The sequence below is a fragment of the Fukomys damarensis genome, unplaced genomic scaffold (genome assembly GCF_012274545.1).
Source record: "Fukomys damarensis isolate Sample0158 unplaced genomic scaffold, DMR_v1.0_HiC HiC_scaffold_36, whole genome shotgun sequence".
NCBI lineage: Eukaryota > Metazoa > Chordata > Mammalia > Rodentia > Bathyergidae > Fukomys > Fukomys damarensis.
In genome coordinates, this window is record NW_022900948.1 from 13,658,010 (window position 1) to 13,683,472 (window position 25,463).

The window sequence follows — 25,463 nt, forward strand, 5'->3', positions numbered from 1 at the left end:
ATATATACATACACATATGTAATAGAGAAAACAGTGGAGATAAGAACAAGTGAAGATAACTAAGGTTATGCTAGAAAATGGAAGAAAAAGAAATTTGCTTTGTTAGAGATATTTGGCTTGAAAAGGGTCCACATTTTAGTAGGATATCCTGAAATAAATATAAGATACAAGGAGTGAGCAACCTTTCCTGTATTTCTAAATTGGATGGACCTTTAGCCAAAAATATAAAAAAAAATTGTGCCTAGAATGGTTCATGAGACTTTGTCAAGGATATTAAAAAAAAAAAAAAAGTCCAAAGAAAATTAGTAGAAAGGCTTAAAGGGAAACTAAGTTGGCCCTGTAATTAAGGAATTGGGTTGCTTGTAGAAGCTATGAGAGGTAATGAGAGGGCTGCTGAGTAGTTCTTTGTCCATTGTAGAGTTTATGCCGGCTTAAGAGTTGCTAGAGATTGAAATGGCTGTGTTGTCCCAGAGGTGCTTCAGTGAAAAAATAGTGTTTTCTTTACCTTGAAATAGGATTTCATGGTTTCATTGTTTGCTGAGTGCTTTCACTTTAATCAGATATGATCTTCATGGAACCTTAAGTGATAATTTGGGGAAATTGTGTCATTTTGGTTTTACATGTAAGAAGCTAACTTGGAAATGTTGAATAATTGGTTCAAGGTGAATATAGAAACTTAAGGACCAGAGAAAGTATTAGTTTCCAGATCAAGGTACCTGGCGTAGCCTGAGCTGAGCTTCCTTGCCCTCATAAATTCTAAACTTCAGTGAGAACAAGGACCTTATCTATTTTATTCACCACTGCATTTCTGTGCCCTCATAAGCACTCATAAAATAGGCACTAGGTAAACGCTGGTCAAGTAAATGAATAAACATAAAAGTAAAGATACTCCCTTTCTAGGGTAGTTATGAGTCAAATAAGAAATAAGGAGAGTGGACAGTTTTTACTTGTGACTTTGTATATTTTAATAGTATTAAAATTGTCTATATGGTGAATATAACTTTTAGAAATATAAGCTAGTGAATATAAATATGAAAACATTTTGGAAATGGTACATTGTTTTAGCTATATTCACACACACACTTAAGTTGCTTTGTAATCATTATTGAAAATAAAAACACTGTGTCTCAACTACCATAGTATATAGAAAAAAACAGGATAAAGAGGCTTTGGAATTTCTTAAAGAATCTAAGTGGCTTGGGATAGTTTTATAAGGAGAAACTAGTAAATTTGAAGCTTGCAGTTCTTCACCCCTCTTCCTCACTTTCCCACCTACTCCTCTTCTCCGTTCCCCTCCCTCCTCCCTCTGCTTTTTTTTCTCCCTTCCTCCTTCTCCACCTGTGTTGGAGATTGAAACCAAGGCCTTGCACATCCTAAGCATGCACTTCTGTGAGCTCCACCTTCTTCCCCTCCAGTGCTTCTTAAAAGTAATCTGAGAACTGTGTGCAGTTTTGCCTCCTGTAACTGAACGTAATTATACGGGAATATACCTTTGTAGAGGCAAAACCATGTGCTTTACTTTAAATAAAGATGAAAAAGAGATCAGAAATGTAAGGTCAGACCAAGGCATGATTGAGACCACCGAGGCAGGCAAAGTCTAAGCAATATGCAATGAGTTTATTGCTATCTGGGTACAGATGGGCCAAGGTCAGGAAGACCATTGGCATGGAGAGGAAAGTGCTTGTGGTTATATGGGGCATTTTAGGTAGGGAAGGGGGCACTGGTCAAGAGGGTGGAAAATTTTAAGAATCCCCTGGGTGATGGGCCTGGGGCTGGCTGATAGCAGGGCCATGGTGAGAGCAGCAGGGCGGCTGCTGGCTTCTTGTTATCTCTGTGCTCCTGTGGATGTGGGTAGCAAGTCTGCTTGGGTGGGGATCTAACTTGGGGGACCTGTTAGGGGGAAATAATTGTGCCTAGAGCTAAGGCTGTACAAATACCATGATTGAACATTAAATTTAGCACTGAGCATCTTAGCAGTTATGGTGAAAGGGAAAAGATAGATGGTAAGGGTCATTTTTCATTGGAAAAGATCACATTTTCTGACTCCAAATTCTAGGAAATGGTCTTTTTTTTTTTTGTACTTTATGTTCCGAAATGTATATCTAATAGAATGTGAGTTTTATTCATTTGGATTATCTGTATGTTTCTGCTTTTGTTTCAGGGACTTGTGCACTAAACTTTACAGCATGAGCTGGGCCAATACACAGAGTTGGCAGGAATTTGACCGCTTCTGTGAATATAATCCAGTGGAAGTATCCATGTTGACCTGTCTAGCAGATGTCCGGGAACCTTGCCAGTTGGGCTGTAGAAATCTTACTTATTGTACTAATTTTAACAATAGGTAAGAATATATTATTATACATGAAATGGAACTATTTTATCATTAATTACATTAAAATACCATTTTACTCTGATTTTATTACTGCAGGATTAAAAGAAAACTGTAGCTGGGCATGGTGAGACATACCTGTGATCCCAGAACTCTGGGAAGCTGAGGCAGGATCCAAAGTCCACGCCCAGCCTGCACAATTTAGGAACTTAGTGAGACCCTGCCCCAAAATAAGAAAGAAAAAAGGTCTGGGGATATAGTTAAGTGTGAAGGCCCTAAATTCAATGTCTAGTACTGAAAAACAAAAACTTTCTTTTTTTTTTTTTTTTTTTGCAGTTTCATCTTTAAATATTATCTTCCATCTGAGAAATCACCTCTCAGGAAGGGAAGCACTATTACAAAGTTCCTTCTAATCTAAAGACGCCTCAGGCTTCTGGAATTCAAAGAATTTCCTCTTCTGTCTCTTCTTTCTACTCCTCCACTGGGGGAAACAATTTATTGCAGAATAAATAATTGTAAACTGTTTAATCATCCAGATGTCCTTCTGAAGACAGGTTGCTTTAAAAGGCCTTCAGATTGGTTGAGGTTCCTGCTCAATGACTCTCAGTCCATACAAAAATTTTTTTTGTTTGTTTCAAAAATATTTCTTTACAGAAGCAATACAAATGGGTGTTTTGCTAAAGTAACTACTAGTAAGAAAAATGAGGCGTTAAGAGCTAAGTTTTGAGCATATCTCCATTTAATGGCTGAGGAAAAAGTAAAGAAAGAGGCATCCAGAACACAGAACAGAACTCTAAATGAGAGAAGCCAAAGAGGGTTGGTTTCTAAAGAAGTGGCTGGTTTTATGAACTGCCACCCCAAGAACAAGAGAGCAGAAGGGAAGAGAATCATTCACTTGGGCCCGAAGGAAGTTTTAAATACTTTTATTGTATATTTACCTCAAGATAATACAATATGGGCCAGGGATTTAGCTCAGTGGCACCACACCTGCCTCACAAGCACAAGGACCTGAGTTCAATCCCCAGTACCAAAAAAAAAAAAAAAAAAGATAACTCGGGCCAGGGATTTATTTAGCTCAGCGGTTCGGTGGCCTGCCTCACAAGCGCAAGGACCTGAGTTCAGTCCCAGGTACCAAAAAAAAAAAAGATAACTCAGTATCCATTTGAAAGTATTTATTAGTTTGAGTAAGACAATTGAGAAATTAATGAAAATAAGTATACAGAAATGCTTCAAAATATCCAGTAGTTAAACAAAATGCTTCTAAATAATCTGTGAGTCGAATAAATCACAAAAGAAATTGGAAAATACTTCCAGCTGCATGACAATGAAAACACAGTATATCAAAAATTGTGGGTCATAGCTTACCAGTGCTTAAAGAGAAAATTATAGTTGTGTGTGTGTGTGTGTTTGTGTGTGTGTGTGTATGGAAAGAGAGAGAGTATGTGTGTGTGTGTGTTGAACCCAGGGCCTTTGTACTGAGCTTCATCCCCAGCCCTTTTTTAAATTTATTTTTACTTTTTATTATTATTTTTTATTTCGGGACCACTTCATCAACTTGTCCAAGCTGGGCTTGAACTCACAGTTGTCCTGCCTTGGCCTCCCAGAGTTCTGGGATTACAGGTGTGCACAATCACACCAACAAGAGCCCATTGATTTTAAGAGGGTAAATGAGTCCTGAGATCAAAAAGTTTGAGAATCCCTAGAATAAATAAATGCCATGTATTTATTTTGCCAGTTTTTTTGAGACAGACTCTTGCTCTGTAATTCAAGCTGGCCTCGAACTCACTATATAGCTCAGGCTGGCCTCAAACTCACGGCCATCCTATTGCCTCAGCCTACTGAGTGTTGGGATTACAGATATGTGCCACCATGCCCAGTACTTTGTGAAGTTTTAAACTGCTTCATCAAAAAATCTGTGTTAAAAAGGAAACATGGGCTGAGAATGTAGCTCAGTGGTGCAGTGTTTGCCTGGCAAGCTGGAGTCCCTCAGTTTGATTCCCAGTACCAAAAAAGAAAAAAACATGTATTACTTTTCTCTAGAAAATAATTGCTGATTGCCTCTTGGTTCTTTTTGTTTGTTTGTTTGTTTGTTTAAGGCCAACAGAACTTTTTAGGAGTTGTAATGCTCAGTCAGATCAAGGAGCCATGAATGACATGAAGCTGTGGGAGAAAGGAAGTATAAAGATGCCATTTATCAATATACCTGTTCTTGATATTAAAAAGTGCCAGCCAGAAATGTGGAAAGCAATAGCTTGTTCACTGCAGATTAAACCTTGTCACAGTAAATCTCGGGGAAGTATTATTTGCAAGTAAGTTTCTTTCATTATATATTTTGCAAGTAAGGCTCTCCAGTTTTGGTCCTCTACCTGAAGGCTGTCTACAATTTTTTCTCCCCGCTTCCCTTTTCCTGTCACCTCCCACTTGTCAAATGCTTTCCCACTTCCCCCCGTCTGCTTGACTTACTGTTTCCTCCATATCCATTTGCTCACTGCCTGCTCCTCTTAGCTGCTCTCAAATACCAGACATTCCTATGGAATGGTTTTCCCCAGCACATGGTTTATCCTTAGTACAAATTCCTATAGACTTTGTGTGTTGGAGGCCGGAGTACTGGGGATCTAACTCAGGACCTTGCACTTGCCAGACAGGTGCAGCACCACCGAGCAACATTCTTGGAATTTAGTTCAAGAAACATTTACTGTAGCTCAGTGGCATAGCACCTGCCTGGTAAGCAAAAGGCCCTAAATTCGATTCCCAATACCAAAAAAAAAAAAAAAAAAAAAAAAAAAAAAAAAAAAATACTAAGAAGAGTTGAAGACAACTCTGTGTGTTTTTGTTTGTTTGTTTGTTTTTGTTTTATAGTACACAGGATTGAACCCAAAGCCTTCACACTGAGCTACATTCCCATCTCACTTTATTTTTCATTTTGAAACAGGTTCTTTGTAACTCACTAAATTGCCCAGGCAGGTTCACATTTGCAATCCTCCTGCTCAGCTTCCCAGAATGCTGGGATTACAGGTGTGCACCACTACACCCCATTTATTTTTGTATCTAATGTAGTACTTGTTTTATATTCTGTTAGGCTTTGCTCTCTTTTAAGGAGTTTATTCTTCTTTGTGTCCTTTTTCTTTTACCATCTTTCTTCTTTTTCTGCTCTTCAAATATTAGCATAATCTTGTGACACAGTAGGTATCCAATAAATGTTTGTTGGGTGAGCTCATGCGTGCATCCTTAGGGCCTGTTTCTAGTAAGAATGGTTTGCTTAGGAAATCCAGGATAAAGCAAAGATCAGAGCCCTCTGGTGGGTGAAACCAGAAGTATTTAACTGCATAGTAATGTTTCAGCTGTTAGTCAAGCATCTTTTTTTTCCAAAAGTTTTTCTTAGACCAAGTTAATATTTAGCTCCTAAATTGCTGGTATCTGGTTTAAATATTGTTGGGTACTTGATGACTCATTTCAGATTATTTCAACCTTAAACAAGGTCTAGGCCTGTTTTCTGACATGCTACAGTAGGGGAGATACCAGGGTACAACTCTTGGGTGACAAGCAGGAGGCAACAAGTAGGAAATATGGTAGACTCAGCACAGAAATCAAATCTCTTTTCAAGACTAGAAAACTTTAAAGTAGTGGACTTTGTAGTTGTTATAAGCCAATACTTTACTGTGGATAACTAAAAAGATAATCTAAAATGAGAAAAGGAAAAAGGAGGGGAAAAGGAAGCAGTTAAGCAAGCATAAGGTTTTGAAAGTAAGGGTATATGATTTTGCAAATATCAAATCAGTTTAGTGTCTAATTTCCTCTCAAAGATCGTGAAAAGCCACATTGATGGCAGGAACAGTAAGTATAAGAAATTTGAAGAAGGCCTTTGATCTCAGGTAAGCAAAAGCTCAATGTGCTTTGAATTTACTGTTCAGCCAGGTTTGCTGTGAGTCCTTTTCTTTTTCACCATACTTAGACCTAACCAATTGCAAAACATAACTAAGTTATGGAAACAATTTCTAACTAGCCATAGTGGTGCATGCTATAAATCCCAGTACTCAGGAGGCTGAGGAAAGAGGTTTGCCACAAGTTTAAGGCCCACCTGTACTACATAGTAAAACCCTGTCTCCAAAAAACAAAGATGGGTCAGAGAAGAAACTCAGTTTCTGGAAAGCTTTAAAAAATGGAAGTGATTTTAACTAGACAACATGAAGTGGTTCCTTGAACCCTAAAATTGTGTGCATTTTTATTTTTAAGATCAGATTGTGTGGAGATTCTTGAAAAATGTGGAGACCAGAACAAATTTCCTGAAGACCACACAGCTGAAAGCATTTGTGAGCTTCTGTCACCGACAGATGACCTGGAGAATTGTATACCCTTAGATACATACCTCAGTAAGTACTGATTTTGTTTTATTTTAGATTTCAAATACTTCTCTTATAATCTCTACCCCTGCTCTTTGTTTTATATGAGCAGCTGTCTTTTGAGAACATGTGGTTCAATGATATCATCTCAATCATACTTTTGGGTGTGGGTACTGAAGATTGAATCCAAAGCCTTTGCACTGAGCTATATCCCTACCTCTTTTTAAATGTTTATTTTGAGACAGGGTCTTGCTAAGTCACTAAAATGCCCAGACTGGGACTCAGTGCCTCAGGCTCCCAAACTGCTGGGATCACAGGTGTGCACCACCACACCCAGAATCAGTCACAGACTCTTGTTTGGCTTTTTTGGCCCCAAAAAATTGTCATCCTAAAATTCATAAGCAAAAGTGATGAGTATGAGAAGGTATGAACTGTTAGCAATCAGGGGCCAGTATTCTCATATATTGTGTTGTCTCCTTGCCATGATGTGACCAGAAACTGAAATTTTCCCCATGGACTACTCAGCTTTTTGTCACCAGAGTGTCAGTGTACCTGTGCCAGGCCTGATTTTCACTTACCCACCCAAAAGACAGTGCAGAGTGGTTGTCTGGGTTCGTACAAGGAAATGGAGTTTTTGTTGCTACGTCGGCTCTCTCTGCCAAGAGCTGCAGAGTAAGTTGGAACTTCATTGAGGAGTTTTGGAGCTGAGCTTCTTGGCAGCAATATAATGATGCAGTGATGAGGGGATAACATGTAAAACTAAACTACACGCTCACTAGATAAGTGAAGCATTTAGGCTGTCAGCAGGAGCATTAGTGCAATGAACTCTCTGGAAAGGGAGCTGGTAAAGCCAACCCTATGGTACTTCCTTTTCCTGTGTCAGGTAAGATTAAGTTCAGCTGCAAAGTACAGGTGTATCTAGTGCCTAGAATCTTGGCCTGGCATGCTGTAGGTACCCAATAAATAAGTGAATGCATGTATTTTTACACTAAATTCACAAATTATGAAAGAATTTAATCAGGCCTTGCTTTATGCCTATGAGCTTTTCATTTATTGCAGCTACAATTCAAATAATTTGCAAACATCTGTTATTCTTCCAAGTTGGCTAAACTGATCTGTTTTGGTTTTTTCCAGGGCCCAGTACTTTGGGTAATATTGTGGAAGAAGTGACTCATCCCTGTAATCCAAATCCCTGCCCGGCCAGTGAGCTCTGTGAAGTGAACCGAAAAGGGTGTCCATCTGGAGAGCCCTGCCTTCCATACTCTTGTGTTCAAGGTGGGTGTGGATCTGACTTTTTTGTCCCTAAGACACAATGCCCGACACCCACAATTTAAAGGAGGAAAGGTTTATTTATTTATTATTTATTAAGGTTCATAGTTTGTAGACATTTCAGTCCATAGTCGGCCGGCTCCAAGGCAGGGTAGCATGGCAGAGAATCGTTCATGACATGGCAGTGGGAAGCAGAGAAAAAGAGAAAGAACAGGAAGAGATAAACACTTCCAAGCCATGCTTCCAGTCACCCTCCTCTTCTGACCAGATCTCACCTTCTAACAAGTCAGCTGCATACTTACCAGTGGTCTGATCCATGATCCAGTCACCTCCCAGAAGCCTCACCCATAAGTGCATGTAGCTTTGGGGGGACAGCTAGACTTACCCTATAACAGGGTGTGGGGTGCCCCTGGGTAGGTGGTGCTGGTGTTGATAGGAGCTGTCTTTGGCATGAGGTTACAAGGTTACAAGGGAATTTGTTTTGTTTTGTATTCTTGCAGTGCTGGGATTGAAAACCAGGGTCTCATGCATAGAAGGCGAGTGCTCGCCCACTGAGCTCTATCCCTAACCCTACATAATCTTTTATTTTTCCAGTTTTTATTTTTTAGTAGTATACATTTGTATTACATAATGATTACATTGTGGGGAGTTGGAACATATACATAACAAATATTAATTCTTTTTTCATCCCCTTCCCCACTTCTTCCCCCTCCTTTCATCTCTAAATCCCCTTCCCATTTGTAAAAGATCTCCCTACTTCCTATTATGTATCTTTTATTTTGCTCTTTATTTGTATTTTGGTTTTCGCATATAAGAGAAACCATTTGATATTTAAGCTTGCATATATAATCTTTAATAGCTGCACAGAACCTATAGGCTTTTTATAAAGTATATCTAATATCATACAACAATACCATCAGCCTTTTATGTATTTGTTCATTTGTTTATTTATTTATTTATTTTGGTACAGGCTGCAAATTAGGAGAAGCTTCTGATTTCATTGTCCGTCAAGGGACACTGATCCAAGTGCCATCATCTGCAGGAGAAGTTGGCTGTTATAAAATCTGCTCCTGTGGACAAAGTGGACTCTTAGAAAACTGTATGGAGATGCATTGTATAGATCTCCAAAAGTCTTGTATTGTCGGAGGAAAAAGAAAAAGTGAGTCTTGAAGTATATTTGTTTTAATTATGATATTAGTTATCTTGACTTTGTTGAAAGTGGTACATATCTGTAATCCTAGCTACTCAAGAGGTACAGGGAGGAAGATGGCAAGTTCAAAGCCAGCCTGGGAGAGTCCTATCTCAAAATAAAAATTTTAAATTGCTGAGGATGTAGGACAGTGGTAGAGTGCTTGCCTAGCATGGTTAAAGCTCTGGGTTCAACCTCCAGTTCTGAAAGGAAAAAAGTCCACCTTTTGTTTACTTTCCCTAATAAGTATCCTGTTTTCCCAGGTTCCTTCCCCATGTTTTTTTTTTAATAACTCTAAGAATTGTTCATGTCAACATATGATTTCACAAATTGCGAAAAAAATACCACTTTGGGGTCTTTTTGTGGGGTTTTTTTGGGGTTTTGTTTTTTTGTTTGTTTGGTTTGGTTTGGTTTGGTTTTGGGTTTTTAAGATAGCATCTATATACTCTAGGCTGGCCAGAACTCTTGATCTTACTGCCTCAGCCTCCTACCTGCTAGGATTATAGATGTTCACTACTAAACCTGTCAAAAATACCACTTTTGATGATTCACTTCCTCTGCACATGTGCATTTTGTTGCCATACCTCTACTCCCAGTTTTCATAGTAGTTTAGCTTTTTACACTTCATGTTTACTCTTATTGGAAAGAAGATTGCTCTTAGCTAAAAAGAGCTTGAAATTTTTCTATTCTAGGACAAGTCAGGTATTTGTTTCTTAGTCCATAGTCTACTTGTCTAAGACAGGAAGAGCTAAGTGTGGTACACATGACTGTAGTCGCAACATTTGGGAGGCTGAAGTAGGAGGATCACAGCAAGTCGGAGACCAGCCTGGGCTCCCTGGTGACTTTAGGGCCAGCCTGAACTACATGGCAAGATCCTGTCTCAAAATAAAGGAAATTAGTTACCTTGTATTACAGGAAATATCTGAAGACAAACAAGTTTATTCTTTGTATACATGCTTACTGACTAAATGCCTATTCTGTACTAGTGCCTTGTTGAGCTGAAGCTGAGAGGGTAAGATTGTGCTTTGTTTTATATGGTAAATGGGAGAGAATTTGAGCCATAGAAAGTTACATACAGTGTAACTGTATGTGGAGCCATTTGTTTCTGGCAGGACATCAGGAGCGTCTTCAACCCAAAATTGCCATCGGGTCTGGCCCTGGAAAGATGAACAAAGGTCCAGAGGAGGAAGGAAACATTTGAGGCAGTAGTACAACCAGAAGCATTCTTAGAGAACACACGGCAGCCTGCTGTGACTAGCATATTACAGGCCCAGAAGAATGCAGTGGGAAGTGAATACAAAAATATAAATATCTCAGATTTAACTCCCCAGCTTGTCTATTCAGAAGTCATCTTTCAAAAATTTTCATTTTAAACTGGGCATGGTGGCATGAGTATGTAATCCAGGCACTCTGGAATGCTAAGACAGGAGGATTGCCTAGGTCTGAGGCTTAGATTTGAGCCCAATTTAATGACTTAGCAAGACTGTCTGAAGTCTTGTTGGGGGTAGTTATAACTCAGTGCAAAAGTCTTAGGTTCAATACCCAGTATTACCCTCTCCCCAAAAAAAATCCATTTTAAAACTTTGAGCTGGGTGTGGTAGCATGCACCTGTAATTCCAGCACTCAAGAGACTGAAGTAGCAGGACTGCCAAGTTCGAGGCCAGTCTGGACTACATAGTGAGACCCTAAAAAAACTAAATAAATAAATAAAACTTTTTGAACTATCAAATTTTTAGTCTGTTTTATTTCTTAACATATAATATAGATTGCTGTTTTCTTCCTCTTTCTCTGAGGTCATGGAACATTCTTTAATATCGACTGCAATGTCTGTTCTTGTTTTGCTGGCAATTTGGTGTGTTCTACCCGCCTCTGCCTCAGTGAGCACAGTTCAGAAGATGACCGCCGCACCTTCACAGGTGACCACGGTACCCGGAGGCTGTTGTTTAGGGGGCTGTCGTTGGTGGGGGCAGCATAACTCTGCACATCAATTTTCCCTTCTGGTCTTGCTTTAACTGCAGATTTAGAACTGTAAAATCAATATAGAATTGGAGCACAGGATTCTATCCCTTTCTGGATTCAGTTTCATCCTGTACAAATAGAAGACATTACACTAAGTGGTTTCTTAGGGCCCTTCCAGCACTAATATTCTGGGACTTCATGAGTCAAAAAGTACAGAGCCAATGACTGGCGTGGTTTCAGTTAAATGGACCTTTCCCACCTGGTGAAATACCATTTATCGTATCACTGTAGTCTAAAGTGTCCATGTATTCTCTAAGTTTTCTCAGTCTTCTTTAAGCTTCCTGGTTCACTTAGGCTTCCACAAACATTAACATCCCAGAATATTACTTCCTGACTTGACCGTGCTCTGCCCTGGTGTTACACTCATCCCAGTCCTGACAGGTATAAAACCTGGTGAAATGGGATGTTTTCGAGCTGCAGTTGCCACCAGCAGCAGCCCAGTCAACTGATGTCTCTGGGTATTTGCTTTCTTCCAGATCGGAAATACTTTTGGTTCATCAGTTAAAGTGGCACTAGGTAGCTGCCTTGTCCCCCATTTCTTGCTTCTGCGTTGGCAACTTAATTGTTCTTTCCTTGAGCTTAGACGTATACATGGAGAGTGGTAGGATTGTGTAGGGAGGACAGGAAAAGGATTTACCAACCCTGTACCTCCATCTCATTGAAGTAGAAAGAAAAGTCAACAGCAGACTGATGGGGAAGTAGGAGCAGGCCAACTCTACTGCAGTGAGGACCAGCCTTCACTGCCTTATCTTTTACTGATGTCCTTTGTATGCTCTGCTCTGATGAGGACAATTCATCCTGCTTAGAGAACCTATAAAGAGATGTGGGGCTGATGAGTGATCTAAAGATGTACAAGGAAAACTTATTTATTGCCAATATCTCGATGTTTTTGGAAGGTGAATTTTACAGTTAATAAGACCTTATTCTCTAGTGTGTGGCCTTTACTGTCTTGGAATAAATTAAGCCAATGACTGTTTAACTGGCAGACTCTAAGGGAATTCTACTGGTCCCAAACTGTACCACATTTGTGTGACTCAGTGTCCCATTCCAAACATGTCTCTGAAAGAGATAGTCATAAAACCTTTGTCGAGGCAACTAGGGACTGAATCCAAGGCCTTCACATTGAGCAACACCCCCAGCCCTTTTTCTTTCTTTCTTTCTTTCTTTCTTTCTTTCTTTCTTTCTTTCTTTCTTTCTTTCTTTCTTTCTTTCTTTCTTTCTTTCTTTCTCTTTCTTTCTTTCTCTTTCTTTCTTTCTTTCTTTCTTTCTTTCTTTCTCTCTTTCTCTCCCTCTCTTTCTTTCTTTCTTTCTTTCTTTCTTTCTTTCTTTCTTTCTTTCTTTCTTTCCTTCCTTCCTTCCTTCCTTCCTTCCTTCCTTCCTTCTTTCTTTCTTTCTTTCTTTCTTTCTTTCTTTCTTTCTTTCTTTCTTTCTTTCTTTCTTCTTCTTCTTCTTCTTCTTCTTCTTCTTCTTCTTCTTCTTCTTTCTTTAAACAGGGTCACACTGAGTCACTGAATTATACAGGCTGCACTCAAACTTTCCAACCTCCTGCCTCCACGTTGCAGCACCACTACACCCATCTGACAATTACACTTTGCACATCTTAAAATTATAATAATTTTTTAATGTGTTTCTTCCCTTCAGGTCTGCCTTGTAACTGTGCAGATGAGTTTGTCCCTGTGTGTGCACAGAACGGACGCACTTACCCCAGTGTCTGCATTGCTCGCTGTGTGGGTCTCCAGGACCGTCAGTTTGAGTTTGGGTCATGCATTTCAAAGGATCCTTGTAATCCTAATCCCTGCCCCAAAAATCAAAGGTATGTCAAATGGCTACTTCTTTTTTAAAACCAAAGTGCAGCACACATAAGATGTATGCCATGCATGTACGAGACAGTAAAAATACAAAGGTGAGTTCAGAAGTGGTCTCTTTCCCAAAGACTGTGAAATCTGGAGAGAGAGATAGACACATAGGACTGCTTGACAGTGTGATGGGGAGCCCAGATGTGGGGCAGTTAATGTAACCTTGGAAGGAAGGACTTTGGGAGAGTGACACTCGGGTGAATGTGGGGAGATGAGTGGGAAATAGCAGGCAGGGTTATGAGAGGAAAGCTGGCGTGGGGAAACCCAGGCCTCAACATCTAGAGTTGTAGGTGTTGGAAATGAGGAAGTAAGTGGGGACTGCTGGGAGCTCTGCAGTTATGTGAGACTGAAACAGAATAACATTAGGAGAGGTAGCAGGTGAAACAAGAAATAGATACAGCCTTACTAGCTATTTATGTCTGATAGTGAAGGGAAATTTTATCCTAGTGTATGCCTCCATTTTAGGAGCAGGACATGAGAAACCTCAGGAAAGGCAACTTATGTGTTATTTTAAACTATCTGGTTTTGGGCTCCCTTCTTTGCAGTTCCTCCCTGAGCCCAGAGGACACTTGCCTTGGCCTCAGTGAGTTTCTCCATGTGGTGGCCAAGGGCAAGGGTATGGCTGGCTGGTATTTCAGTCTTCCGGAACTAGAGTTTCTAGTGGCCGCCTGAGAGACCTGAGCAGACCTCATCCCCGTACCACAGGCCTTTCTTTATGAGGAATTTTGTGGACAACAAGCAAACCCTAGTTCAGTGTGGAGGAAGGAGAAGATTTTCTCCTGTGCAAATGAAATGGCAGAGACTTGCCCACCCATCTGCCAAAGTTTAGACGATGAAAACTAAGCTGAGAAAGTTACTATGGAAAGAAGACAGGATGTCATATGGAAGAAATAAGCCAAAAAGATAATATACACTGTGTTGGTATTAGAATTGGGCTATTTTGGTGTTTGTTTTTCTCACTGGCTAAACTTTCTGAGTAGTTTATTGCTTTTATAATAAAACCATGAAAATAAATTTCAAAGTAGAAAGACTTTTCTGGATATAATACAAAGCAATATAAAAGAAAAGATTAGGAAATTCAGCTAAATGAAAATCAAAATTTCCTGTATGGTAACAGACAGATAAACTGGGAAGAATATCACAAGAACTGCCATCCTTACAAAGAGTCAATATGAAAACCATAAACCTGAGTAAAAAGGGGCAAAGATCAGTAACCTAATGGAAAAATGGGCTTGGAAACAAATACTTGAAAGATGGTCATGGTTCTTTAAACACTTTTAAAAAAGCTTTTATTTGTTAGGATAAGTAACTCTAGATATTTTATACAAATGTCATTACTTTTACATAGACAGTAAAATGAAATACATTTTTTTACTACAACCACAACTAACTGCCAGGAAGACTGAGAAATGTAATCTAGATGTATGCCCCTAAAGAAAGTAAATGAATTTGCCTGGTCGTGGTGTATGCTTGGAATCATAGCCCTTGGGAGGGTGAGACAGAGGCTCTTGAGTTCAAGGCCAGTCTGGACTACAGAGTGACTTTGTCTCAGAAAAAGAAAAAAGAAAAGAAAAGAGTAATGAATATATGGCCAGATGGCTCTAATGCTTAAGCTACAGTTGTTTGCCATTTTCCATCATTTGGGAAAATAGCTACTGTCATATACAAGGGTCTTGGGGAGGAGTGCTGTGTCCTCTCTGGTAAAGCACTTTGGCCCAGTCAAGTTTTAAATGCATATACCCTTTGAATCAGCACATAGAAATGCTTACAGAATGTCTCTGGAAGGATAAATAATAAATTGATAAGAGTGGCTGTCTCTGAGAAAAGGAACCTAGGTGGCTGGGACACAAGAGTAGGAGTGAGACTTCATTTTTAGTGTCTGCCATTTTGTTCATTTCACCATGGACTTGTATTAATCTGTTCAAAAAGTAATTGTTTAAAAAAGAAAGATTGGCGGGTGTGGTGGTGCATGCCTATAATCCCAGCACTGGAGGCCAAGGCAGGAGAGTTGCCCTGAGTTTGAGGCCAGCCTGCTCTATACAGTGAGTTCAAGGCCAGCCTGAGCTACATAGTGAGAGCCTGTCTCAAAAAACCAAAAAGATTGTATTCACTCATCAAGTCTGTGCTGATGGACCAGACATTTTTCCTAGTGATAGAACACAACAAGCAAGACGTATCTGCCCAATCATTTCACTTGCATTTGCCCCACAGATTCTCAGCATTTCCCTGTAATCCTCCTGTTTCCATATACTCGAGTTGACCATTTTTCCTCCCAACATTACCTGTAATCTCACACATTCCTTGTTAATAGATAATGAAGTTCTAAATACTCTTTCCCGTCATTCCTCTTCAGACACCTTACATTTCCATGAAACCCCTAAGTGCATTTTAACTTCAAGTCACATCAATAAAGGCAACCACACATAAGCCTTTAGTACAGGCTTATCCCTAAAAAAAAAGAAAAAAGAAAAATCCCTTTGAAATTAATATGATACTAGCTACTATATTCCTCCTCTTTGTTTTATAGACTGATATTTGTATATTATTATTTCAAATGTCCAGTAAAAGCTAAAAATTTTCATAAGTCTTCTGTAGGAAGTTACATGTGCCTCTTAAAAACTTAGGAGGGCAGAAAAAAATCTAAAGCAGAGATATCACCTTCAACCTTCTGAAGGTTTCAAGAGCTGAGAGGAAAGTAAGGCCCAGACTTTACTAAGAAGGACCATGGGGGTGGCATTCTCTCAGTGGTTGCACCCAGCCAGTTTTAACCACTCAAGTGTTATCAGCACAGAAACTTGGGAATTTTACAACAGAATGAAGCCTTTTATCAAGATGCTCACATTAGCCAAGCTGAAAACTCAGCACTTCAAAATGTTCCATTTGTTACTGAGACTCTGGATTCAGACCCCAGCCCATGTGTTAGCACAGGACATCTGTCCCATGCATATATCCTTGGCTCCTGCTCTCAGGGTCACCTGCTGTTTCCCAAAGATCGCATCCTCAGGCACACTCCTTGTTCATGGCTGCTCTTTCAGCTTGGCCTGCTGGGCAGCCTTTTTGCTGGCAGGCTCCAGTTAGGACACCTGCTCCCAGTGCCTTCCCTGGGTTCTCAGTCAGTATCATTTCCCGCCCTGTAAGCTGCCACATGGGTATGCTTGACTCTCTCAGTCAGCATAAGCTCTGTGGGGGCAGGACTGTTTCAGTATACCTCTTCTTTGTCCTCAACCCCTTGGCCTCCAGCCCCACCACAGTCCCACCTTATGATCCTGCATTCTTGTTTTTCAGGTGTGTATCCAAACCCCAAGTCTGCCTGACGACTTTTGATAAATTTGGTTGTAACCAATATGAGTGTGTGCCAAGACAGCTCTCCTGTGACCAGGTCCAAGATCCTGTTTGTGACACAGACCACATGGAGCACAATAATCTCTGCACATTATACCAAAGAGGAAAAAGCCTCTCTTACAAAGGCCCATGCCAGGTGTGTTGTTTGTGTGACAAAACAAAGTGGACTGGGCATAGAATTGGTGGTCCCTGGCAGATGAGTCCGTAGTAGGACCACCCGAGGGTCTTCTGTGAACCCTTTCAAATCAATAAAGAGAGGAGCGACTCCTTTTCTAACCCTGGAAGGCTGACTGGCCAGCATATGAGCAGCCCACTCTCAGGAAAAGAACTAATGCCATTTCCCTCCCATCATTCTGTGGGTCCTCACTAGAAAACAAACCAGGTACAGTAGAGGAAGATGACTTAAAACAAGCAAAGAAAGAGTTTTTGCATACTTCCCATCACTGTCAAGCCTTCTACAATACTAAAAAGTGATTGGAATTTTTGGTTTCTACATTTTAAGTCAACTTTTACCTCTCAATCTTTTAAGATTGTGGAATCTGCATTTCTGTTAAATAAATACACCCAAGGACAACCCCTTAGAGGCTTTCCACCTGCACCACTGATTTCATGCTGGCCTCTCTCCTAGGGGAGTCCCAACTTTGGGCCCCACATCTCCTGCCCACAAGCCCCTAACAGCTGACGGGAGTGCTTCTCATCCCCAGATCTTCAGGGTTAGAAAACCCCCGTCAGTTTGTCTGCTAGGCCTGTTTTCCTTCAAAGTTGTGTTCCATTTGCATTGAAAGGATCTATTCCGCATTTTCAGCCTTCTCTTCCTACTTGTTCCTTCTTTCTGCCTATGACTTAGTTTTCTTTGATATATTCCTAGCCCGCCTGATGGCCAGGACCGGTCTGGTCTGCCCACTGACCTCTCCACTCTTCCCTCCTCTTCCATATCCAGCCTGGAAGGGTAAGGCCCTGCATCTGGATGAAGATCAGTCTTGTTCTTTTCAAGCAGACATTCTGAGATACTGAGAAATCTGGGCAGAGGGAGGAGATGATAAGAGGGGATATTTTTATTTTGTGGTGGGATAAGCGTCTGTGGCACTGAGAGGCTAAGAAAAGTATGTCATCTTTTTAGTTCATCTTGAGACGGTTCTGTGGCCTCCCACTCCCCACTTAACCCACCTCAGGAGCTTACAAGGGTCCCCACATTGTATCTGTGTCTTCTCCTTTCTGAAAGTAGGGAGGTATGCTCTTTACTCTTGGCTAGGAAAGGTTTACCAGAGTCTTCAAGCCTAAATGTGACTTGTGTCCCACAGCCTTTCTGCACAGCCACAGAGCCTGTCTGTGGGCACAATGGTGAGACCTTTCAGAGCATGTGTGCTGCCTACTCGGACCGTGTGGCAGTTGACTACTATGGGCCCTGCCAGGCTGTTGGGGTCCTCTCGGAATACAGCTCTGTTGCCGAGTGTGCTGCTGTGAAATGCCCTTCGCTCTTGGCTGCTGGTTGCAAACCCATCATCCCACCCGGTAGGCTGCCCAGATTTGGGGTGGGCAGGGATGCAGTTGGAAAAAAAAAAAGGTTGGCACTAGTTTGTTTGAATTTTTCAAAACTCTTGAAAAGACCCCTATGCTGATTAGATACATCACAGTGAGTTGACCTCAGAAGGTTGTGGATTGCCTTAGGTATCATGTGGGCCTTTGTTTTATTTTGTTTTGTTTTGAGACAGAATCTTACTATGTAGTCCAGGCTGGCCTCAAACTCATGGCAATCCTCCTGCCTCAGCCCCCCGAGTGCTGGGATTACAGGCATGTGCCACCATTCCCAGCTTTGATCTGGTTTTTTAAACAATATGGAGAACCCTTCCTCAAGCAGAATCTTATAGCAAACACCAATATATTAAAAGGTAAAGTAGGATTTAATTACTAAAATTAGGGTTATCAGTTTTTTGGGGGGTTTGTTTGTTTGTTTGTTTGTTTTGTAGCACCAGGATTGAACTCAGGACCTTAAGCTTGTGAGGTGGGTGCAGCACCACTGAGCTAAATCCCCAGCTTTAATATTTACTTTTTTATATTGTCTACTTTTAAAGTTAGAAGCAATAGGGCTGGGGATTTAGCTCAGTGGTTCTACTGCCTGTCTTGTAAGCACAAGGACCCTGGTTCAATCTCCTGTACCCCAAAAAAAAAAAAGTTAGAAATAATAAACTAGTAATTAATGAATAATAAAAACATTTTTGATGAACACATTTGAAGTTGAGAAAAACAGGAGAAAGTTACTATCTTAGATTGGCCTTGGCATTTAATTTAATTTAATTAAACAGGAAAGTCCAGTTTCATACAGAAGATTGAAAGCAGTAAGTTTTACTAAGCAGCTTACCTTACAGACTCACACTCTATGGTTAAACAGAGATAGCAGAAGGATCTTTAATCCCAGTCTGCATAGAACAGGTGAATCTGGAGGCTACTTTCCTCCATCCATCAGTCCAGCAGTTGTTTACTGAGCTTCCTCTAAGGGCCAGACAGTCTTGCAGCACTGGGGTGCCACAGTGAGCTTTTTTCCTCCTGAAGGCCAGGAGAGGTAACAGGTTACTGTGCAAACCCATTCTGTCTTTTGGCAACAGACATGAGGCAAAATCAAAGTAGATAGTGAATCATCACTGGTCATTCAAGAGATGCAGATGAAAACAACAGAGATTCCACCTCACCCCACAAAGAATGGCTGCTATCAAGAAATCAACCAATAACAAATGTTGGCGGGGTTGTGGGGAGAAAGGAACCCTTCTCCATTGTTGGTGGGAGTGCAGACTGGTGCAACAACTGTGGAAATCAATATGGAGATATCTCAAAGAGCTGGGACTAGAGGTTCCATTTGACCCCGCCATCCCTCTGCTGGGTATCTTTCCAAAAGAATTAAAAGAATCATATCACAGGCTGAGGCAGGAGGATCGCTGTAGGATCGCTGTGAGTTCAAGACCAGCCTGGGCTACCTAGTGAGGTTTAGGTCAGTCTCAACTACATAGTGAGACCCTGTCTCAAAAAACAAAAAACAAACAAAAAAAAAAAGATGGGGGAAATGAAACATAAAAGAAGATGTAAATTCTAAAAAAAAAAAAAGTTAAATTATAAAACAATGAGGAAAAGAATCATATCAGTGATATATGCGCACCTGTGTTTATAGCGGCACAGTTTGTTTTTTGTTTGTTTGTTTGTTTTTTGCTTTTTGAGACAGGGTCTCACTGTGTAGTTGAGACTGACCTGGAACTTACTATGTAGCCCAGGCTGGTCTCAAACTCACAATCCTCTTGCCTCAGCCTCCCAAGTGCTGGAATTACAGACGTGTGCCACCATGCCCGGCTCTGTAGCGGCACAGTTTGTAATAGCTAAAACTTGGAAACAGCCCATGTGCCTATCAGTTGGAGACTGGATAAAGAAGATGTGGTTTTTCTATACAATGGAATACTACTCAGTCATAAAGAATGAGAAATTAGAGTTATTCATAGGAAAATGGATACATACTGAGGATATACTCCTAAGTGAAATAAGTAAGTCACACATGTATAAATACTGAATAGTATCTCTGGTTTGAAAAACTATAATGGTACATAAGATCCTAATGATATAATTAACATTGTGAAATAGGAAGAAAAGGGCTAAAGATGTAGGGGAAGTGGGAAGGATAGGGGAAAGGTAATAAGGGAGAAAAATATGAGAAAATGAAAAAATGGAAATAAAGTATCTGTAAATGGGAAGGGTAGGAGGGGGTGAATGGAGGGCAGGGATAAGGGTAAAAAATGAGAACCAAGACCTGTCATGTAAAGATACAAAATCCCAGTGATGAATGTAACTGTACTGTACACCTAAAATGTACCGATAAACTCAATGAGAAAAAAAAAAGTAGGTAGTGAAGGCTCATGCCAGAGAGGTCACTAGTAATGGACTGGTTAGTGATCTCTGTTGTGTTAAAATGTGGTATAATAGCCAGGCATGGAGGCACACACCTATAATCCCAGCATTCAGGAGGCTGAGGCAGGAGGATCACCATGAGCTCAAGGCCAGCCTGAACTACATAGACCTTATTTCAAGTAACCCCCCCAAAAATATGGTATAGTACTATATTTGATTGTATCATATCTTGTTAAGGTTTTTCAAACAGTGTAAGATAGTTTTGAAAATGAAAAGTGAAGCAAATACTCATGGAACCCTTGAAACACCAGTTCCCTTATATTGCAGACAGAAAAACAAAGACCCAGTAATTTTGAGACCGGTGTGGTCAGGCCCTGTACTCCTGAAAGGCCACTGTCTCTGTGTACTGTTACTCCACAGCCTCTTGCTGCAGGCCATGCTGAAGGGAGGCCTTTGTAAATGCATGGATTATAAAATCCAAGGCTGATCAGGGAACAGCTCTGAAGGTACAGACATCAGGAGAGCAGTTGTGGCCCAGAATGAAGGGTTGATCACCAGCCATTTTAAATTCCTTGTTTAATTCTGAACACACATAAAATGGTTTCTTTTACAGGTGCTTGTTGCCCATTATGTGCTGGAATGTTAAGAGTTTTATTTGACAAAGAAAAACTGGACACTATTGCTAAGGTAAATTGCCTGATATGCCAGGTGCTATTGAAACCTTATTGCTGCAACTCTTAAGAATTCTGGAAAGCAGATTGTGTTGTCCCCATTTATAGATGAAGAAATTAATCCTCAGAAAAACAATTGCTAGCCAGTTATGCTAGCACACGCCTGTAATCCTAGCTACTTGGGAGGCTGAGGCAGGAGGATCTCAAGTTCAAGGCCAGCCTGGGCAACTTAGCAAGAGCCTATGTCAAAATAAAATGAAAAGGGTTGAGCACAATACTCCATAAGTTCAATCCCCCATAGAGGGATGGGGCGGGTAGCAACTTGCCCAAGGCCCTACAGCTCCTATCAGTAGAACTAGGGCTGGCTGTCTCCCAGTTTGTGCTCCTTCCTGCCATACCCTGACTCTGTGGTCAGTCAGCCTGAGACTGGCAGCTGAGACTAGCAGATGCCCGGAGGGTTGCAAGGTCACCTCCCCTCACACCAGCCCGTTTCTCCAAGGGGACCTTCTAGAGCCCGATGCCTTCCCTGGGTACTTTTGCCCCTTTCTCTTCTGCACCGTCATGCTTTGCAGTTTCCATTTGTAGAGACAGAGCTCCAGGATTGTAGCAGCCAACACTTGCCACTACCTAGAGAATCCCTCCCATTTTTATTAAAACACCTCTATAGACTGTCCCTATAGCCTCTAACTCAGAACAGTCACTTTATAAAAGCCTTTGGTGAGTATTTATCTTGGCTGCAAAGCCCCCAGGCTGCCAGAACCACCTTGTATGGAGCCTGCAGCCTTAGGACTTGGCCCAGCGGAGCCTGGTTAGGCCAGCACCACAGGGTTTCTTGGTGAAGGGGCCTCCTCAGTGGGCAGCTGAAGCAGGGTAGCGAAGGCTATAAAAGGTAATTCTCCTTTCCCAGTAACAAAACGTTCTCTTTGTCTAGGTGACAAACAAAAAGCCAATAACAGTTCTGGAAATACTTGAGAAAGTCCGCATGCATGTGTCTGTCCCACAGTGTGACGTGTTTGGATACTTCAGCATTGAGTCTGAAATTGTGATCCTGATAATTCCTGTTGATAACCACCCGAAAGCTTTGCAGGTGGGACTCAGCACACATTGTGCAGCCATCTTGTCACTCCCAGGTTTGGTGAATTTGAGAGGGATGCACAAACCCGGTCTGGGAAAGGATAGGGGCTGGGTGAGAAGAGCATTTGGGAAGGTTGGAAGGAGAAAAGCAAGGCAGTCTCTGGGGGACTAAGCATTTGCCAGGCAGCTGAGGCCTAGAACACATTTGATGGTGCAGTGCAGAGGTGTCGGGGAGGGGATAGGTTAAGTTCCTGTGACTTGGTGTGCAGAGGTAAAAGGGACCTAAGAAACGGTTGGGTCTAATCTACCCATTGTGCGGATGAGGCAGCTGAGGCCTAGGGAAGAAGGGACTGGCACAGGTCATGCAAAAGCCGGTTACAAAGCCAGAGTAGACTGGTCTCCTTAGAGCCATGTTCCCAATATGGAGGAAGATCCCATCAGATCGGTCTTATTGGCTCTAATTTTTCTTCCTCACAGCATGTGGAACCTCATCCAAGTAAGCCCAAGTTTTAGCATCAAAGTAGTGAGAACTCAAGTGAAGGGGATGAATGTAGGCAGTTTTGTGATTCACTATCATGTTTACAGAAGCATTGAGCATACATTCTCTAGGGCTGTTTTTAACCATGGAAAGATGATCTCCAAGTGTGGATAAGCAGCTGGGTGTGGTGGCACATGCCTGCAGTCCATCTGCCTGGGAGGCTGAGGCAGGCCACATAGACCCTAACCCATCTGGAGAAAAACACAAAAAGGCCTTTTTTGTCTTGGGATGTAATCCAGTGATAGACTGCATGCCTAACCTATATAAGGCCCTGGGTTTGATCCCCAACACCATAAAGAACCACAGAATAAATAAATGTGAACGAGCAGTGAGCAGTATTGTAGGAAAAGGAAAGCAGTGGACGGATTAGGGCAGTGGCATTGTGGATCATTTCTTTTCTGATTTCCAGTAATGCAATTATATCTATGCAATAAATTAAGACTATGTAAAATGTCACTCTGCATAAGAAAGACGGGCAAAGCTGATTTCCACTGGGGCCACATTATTTTGGGGATATAGGTGGAATTTGTCTGACTTAACTTGTTCATGGATTTATGGCTTTGTATTAAAAAGATGTTATTTTTTTCCTCCCAGATTGAGGCCTGTAATAAGGAAGCAGAGAAGATTGAATCCCTTATCAACTCGGATAGCCCCACCTTGGCGTCCCATGTCCCTCTCTCTGCCCTCATCGTTTCCCAGGTGCAGGTCTCCAGCAGCCTGCAATCTGCAGGCATCAGAGTCCTTCCTCCCTGCCACCTCCTCCTCCTCCTCAGCCTGGGCCTCGCCTTGCACATGCTCTGGATACAGCCCTGATGCACACGTGTACACAGGGTGCACAGTGTCCCTCAGCCCGACTCTTCTACCTTGTGAGCGATATTCAGGACTACTGGTCGGTAGTCGGATCGTGGCCAAGCAAAAGCACATGTCACCTCTTTTCACCACACAGTATTTTTTTAATTGCAAATATTGGTAAGGTTTTTGTCCTGTTTTTACAAATGTTAATATTCTCTCAAGTGCTAAGGAAAGAGGGTGCCTCTTTGTGGTGATCACTGCCTCATGATTTACATTTTGTTCAGTGGATGGGTCCTCCACTCTAAAACAAATTTAATATCACTAGTAATGATTGCTGCGTAGAAGAAGAACTCACTTTGCTGTTGGGTACATATCACAAAAACTTCATTTCAAAGTTCGTTAAGTGCTGTTTGCCCTTGTATTTGTTTTTGTGTACTAATGCTACCTTCTGTATCTAGAAGCAGGGGTGGGCTGGCTGGGCAACAGCCACTGCTATTAGCATGAAGTAAAAACAAAGCTTCTTTGAAATTACCATATAAATCATTGGGTAGATTTAAGTTAATTTACAGAAATTTAATTCAGGACCCCATCTACTGTATAAGCTGACACTCCTACAATGATATGTTGTAAGTGACAGTCTTGGCCGTCACTGATTTGTGCCTAGGTTTTCTTTAAAAGGGAAAGGTTACATTTCATCAAAACATCATGCAATTTTATATTAAAACCAGATATATATTCTTTGGTATTCATGGACTTAAGTTTAGAGTTGTTAAACATCAATCTTTAAACCAGTTGCTGCTACTTTATATAATTGCCAAAAAGTTAAATACTTAGTAGTTCATGTAAATAATACATGATTATTCTATTTTATTATGAAGAAGGTGAATAGCCATATTTGTAAAATGACAATCATGTGTGTTAATGCAGTACTTTCCGTTCACAAAGACACATTTGCTTTTTGTGATGTGCACAATGTAGATAAATGTTCTGTCTTTCTATTTTGATATAGAATTATAAAGAATTGTGGTTTATATATTTAAAATATCAAGCTATTAAAATTTTTGCATGTCGTCTAAGAAATTGGATTCTTTGAATGTGTTTCACTGTTTGAAATAAGCTATTCAGTGTAATACTTCTTGTTTGTATGCACCTAAACTTAGTTTTTACATGAAGTATTTTTTCAGTATTACATGTACCCTCTGAAATATATAGGGATATGCTTATTATACCAAAATGTTTTGAAAAGTGGGCACTTAAAGCTTTCAGAGTATTTCAGTATTTCTGATGTAGCATGCTTGTTGCAATTGTTTATTTCTGTATAAATGTCTTCAATGCAATATACTAGAAAGCTTTCCTATTTTAATAAAAATAATTTTATATCATCAAGCATACTTCCAAGCAATATGAGCATTATTCACAATGAAGCAACTGATCACCCTTGGTCTGAGCTGTGTCCTTTGCTCTCTGATAAATTTCTGAAGTCACAGAGTTTTACTCTCCCAAGCCAATGACCCTAGAACAGAGCAGACCCAGGCGTGGCCAGAAGGCAGGCAGTGGCAGTCAAGTACACAGAGCCTGGCTTCAGTCCAGCCTTCAGGACTGGAAGGGCTGTCTCCAGCAGTGGTGCTGCACTTACGGCACACATGCGTGGGCTGTTTGTGTCACTGCAAGGCCCTAAAGGATTTGCCGTCATTGGGCAGGTAGCTGTACTTCCCACCCCCCGGTCTCCAGTCCCAGGGATTATTCCAGGCAGCTTGGACACAGAAGTTTGAGGACGAAGGACCCATCATGGAAGAGGTCGTGTCTGACAGCTTAGGCTACATCCCCCAAATCGGAGAGACTTCTGTCGTGTTCCCACCCTGCAGGCCAGCATGGGTCAGCTGCGGCTCTTCACACCGTCTTCACTCCAGGACCCTTTCCAGGGTCCTCATAGAAGAGACTCCGGGACAAGCTGGCTCTGAAGGCTCTGCATGCTCTGCTCAGAAGTGACATTGTCATTTCTGTCACCAAGCCATGTGGCTCCCCAGAGTCCAAAGGGTACTGATGTAGATCTTCCATGGTGGTGTGTGCATTATGGGTGTGGGCGGGGTAGTTTGAATAACACAGTCTACCCTAGAGGGGTTTCTTCATCAGACTCTGACAGCCAGGACCGACTGGAT

The 25,463-nt window shown here is 41.2% G+C and overlaps 1 protein-coding gene across 1 annotated transcript in view; it reads left to right on the forward strand.

The window, feature by feature from the left end:
• Positions 1 to 24,563, forward strand: part of Reck (reversion inducing cysteine rich protein with kazal motifs) — a 72,815-nt gene extending 48,252 nt beyond the window's left edge. The window contains exons 10-21 of the mRNA XM_010619439.3: positions 2,162 to 2,341; positions 4,426 to 4,638; positions 6,563 to 6,699; positions 7,804 to 7,944; positions 8,909 to 9,097; positions 10,921 to 11,043; positions 12,788 to 12,959; positions 16,288 to 16,480; positions 17,646 to 17,856; positions 20,843 to 20,916; positions 21,832 to 21,987; positions 23,107 to 24,563. Coding sequence (XP_010617741.1) covers positions 2,162 to 2,341; positions 4,426 to 4,638; positions 6,563 to 6,699; positions 7,804 to 7,944; positions 8,909 to 9,097; positions 10,921 to 11,043; positions 12,788 to 12,959; positions 16,288 to 16,480; positions 17,646 to 17,856; positions 20,843 to 20,916; positions 21,832 to 21,987; positions 23,107 to 23,325 — 2,008 coding nt within the window. The 3' untranslated portion in view covers positions 23,326 to 24,563. The remainder of the gene's footprint in view (positions 1 to 2,161; positions 2,342 to 4,425; positions 4,639 to 6,562; positions 6,700 to 7,803; positions 7,945 to 8,908; positions 9,098 to 10,920; positions 11,044 to 12,787; positions 12,960 to 16,287; positions 16,481 to 17,645; positions 17,857 to 20,842; positions 20,917 to 21,831; positions 21,988 to 23,106) is intronic.
• Positions 24,564 to 25,463: the final 900 nt, after the last annotated feature.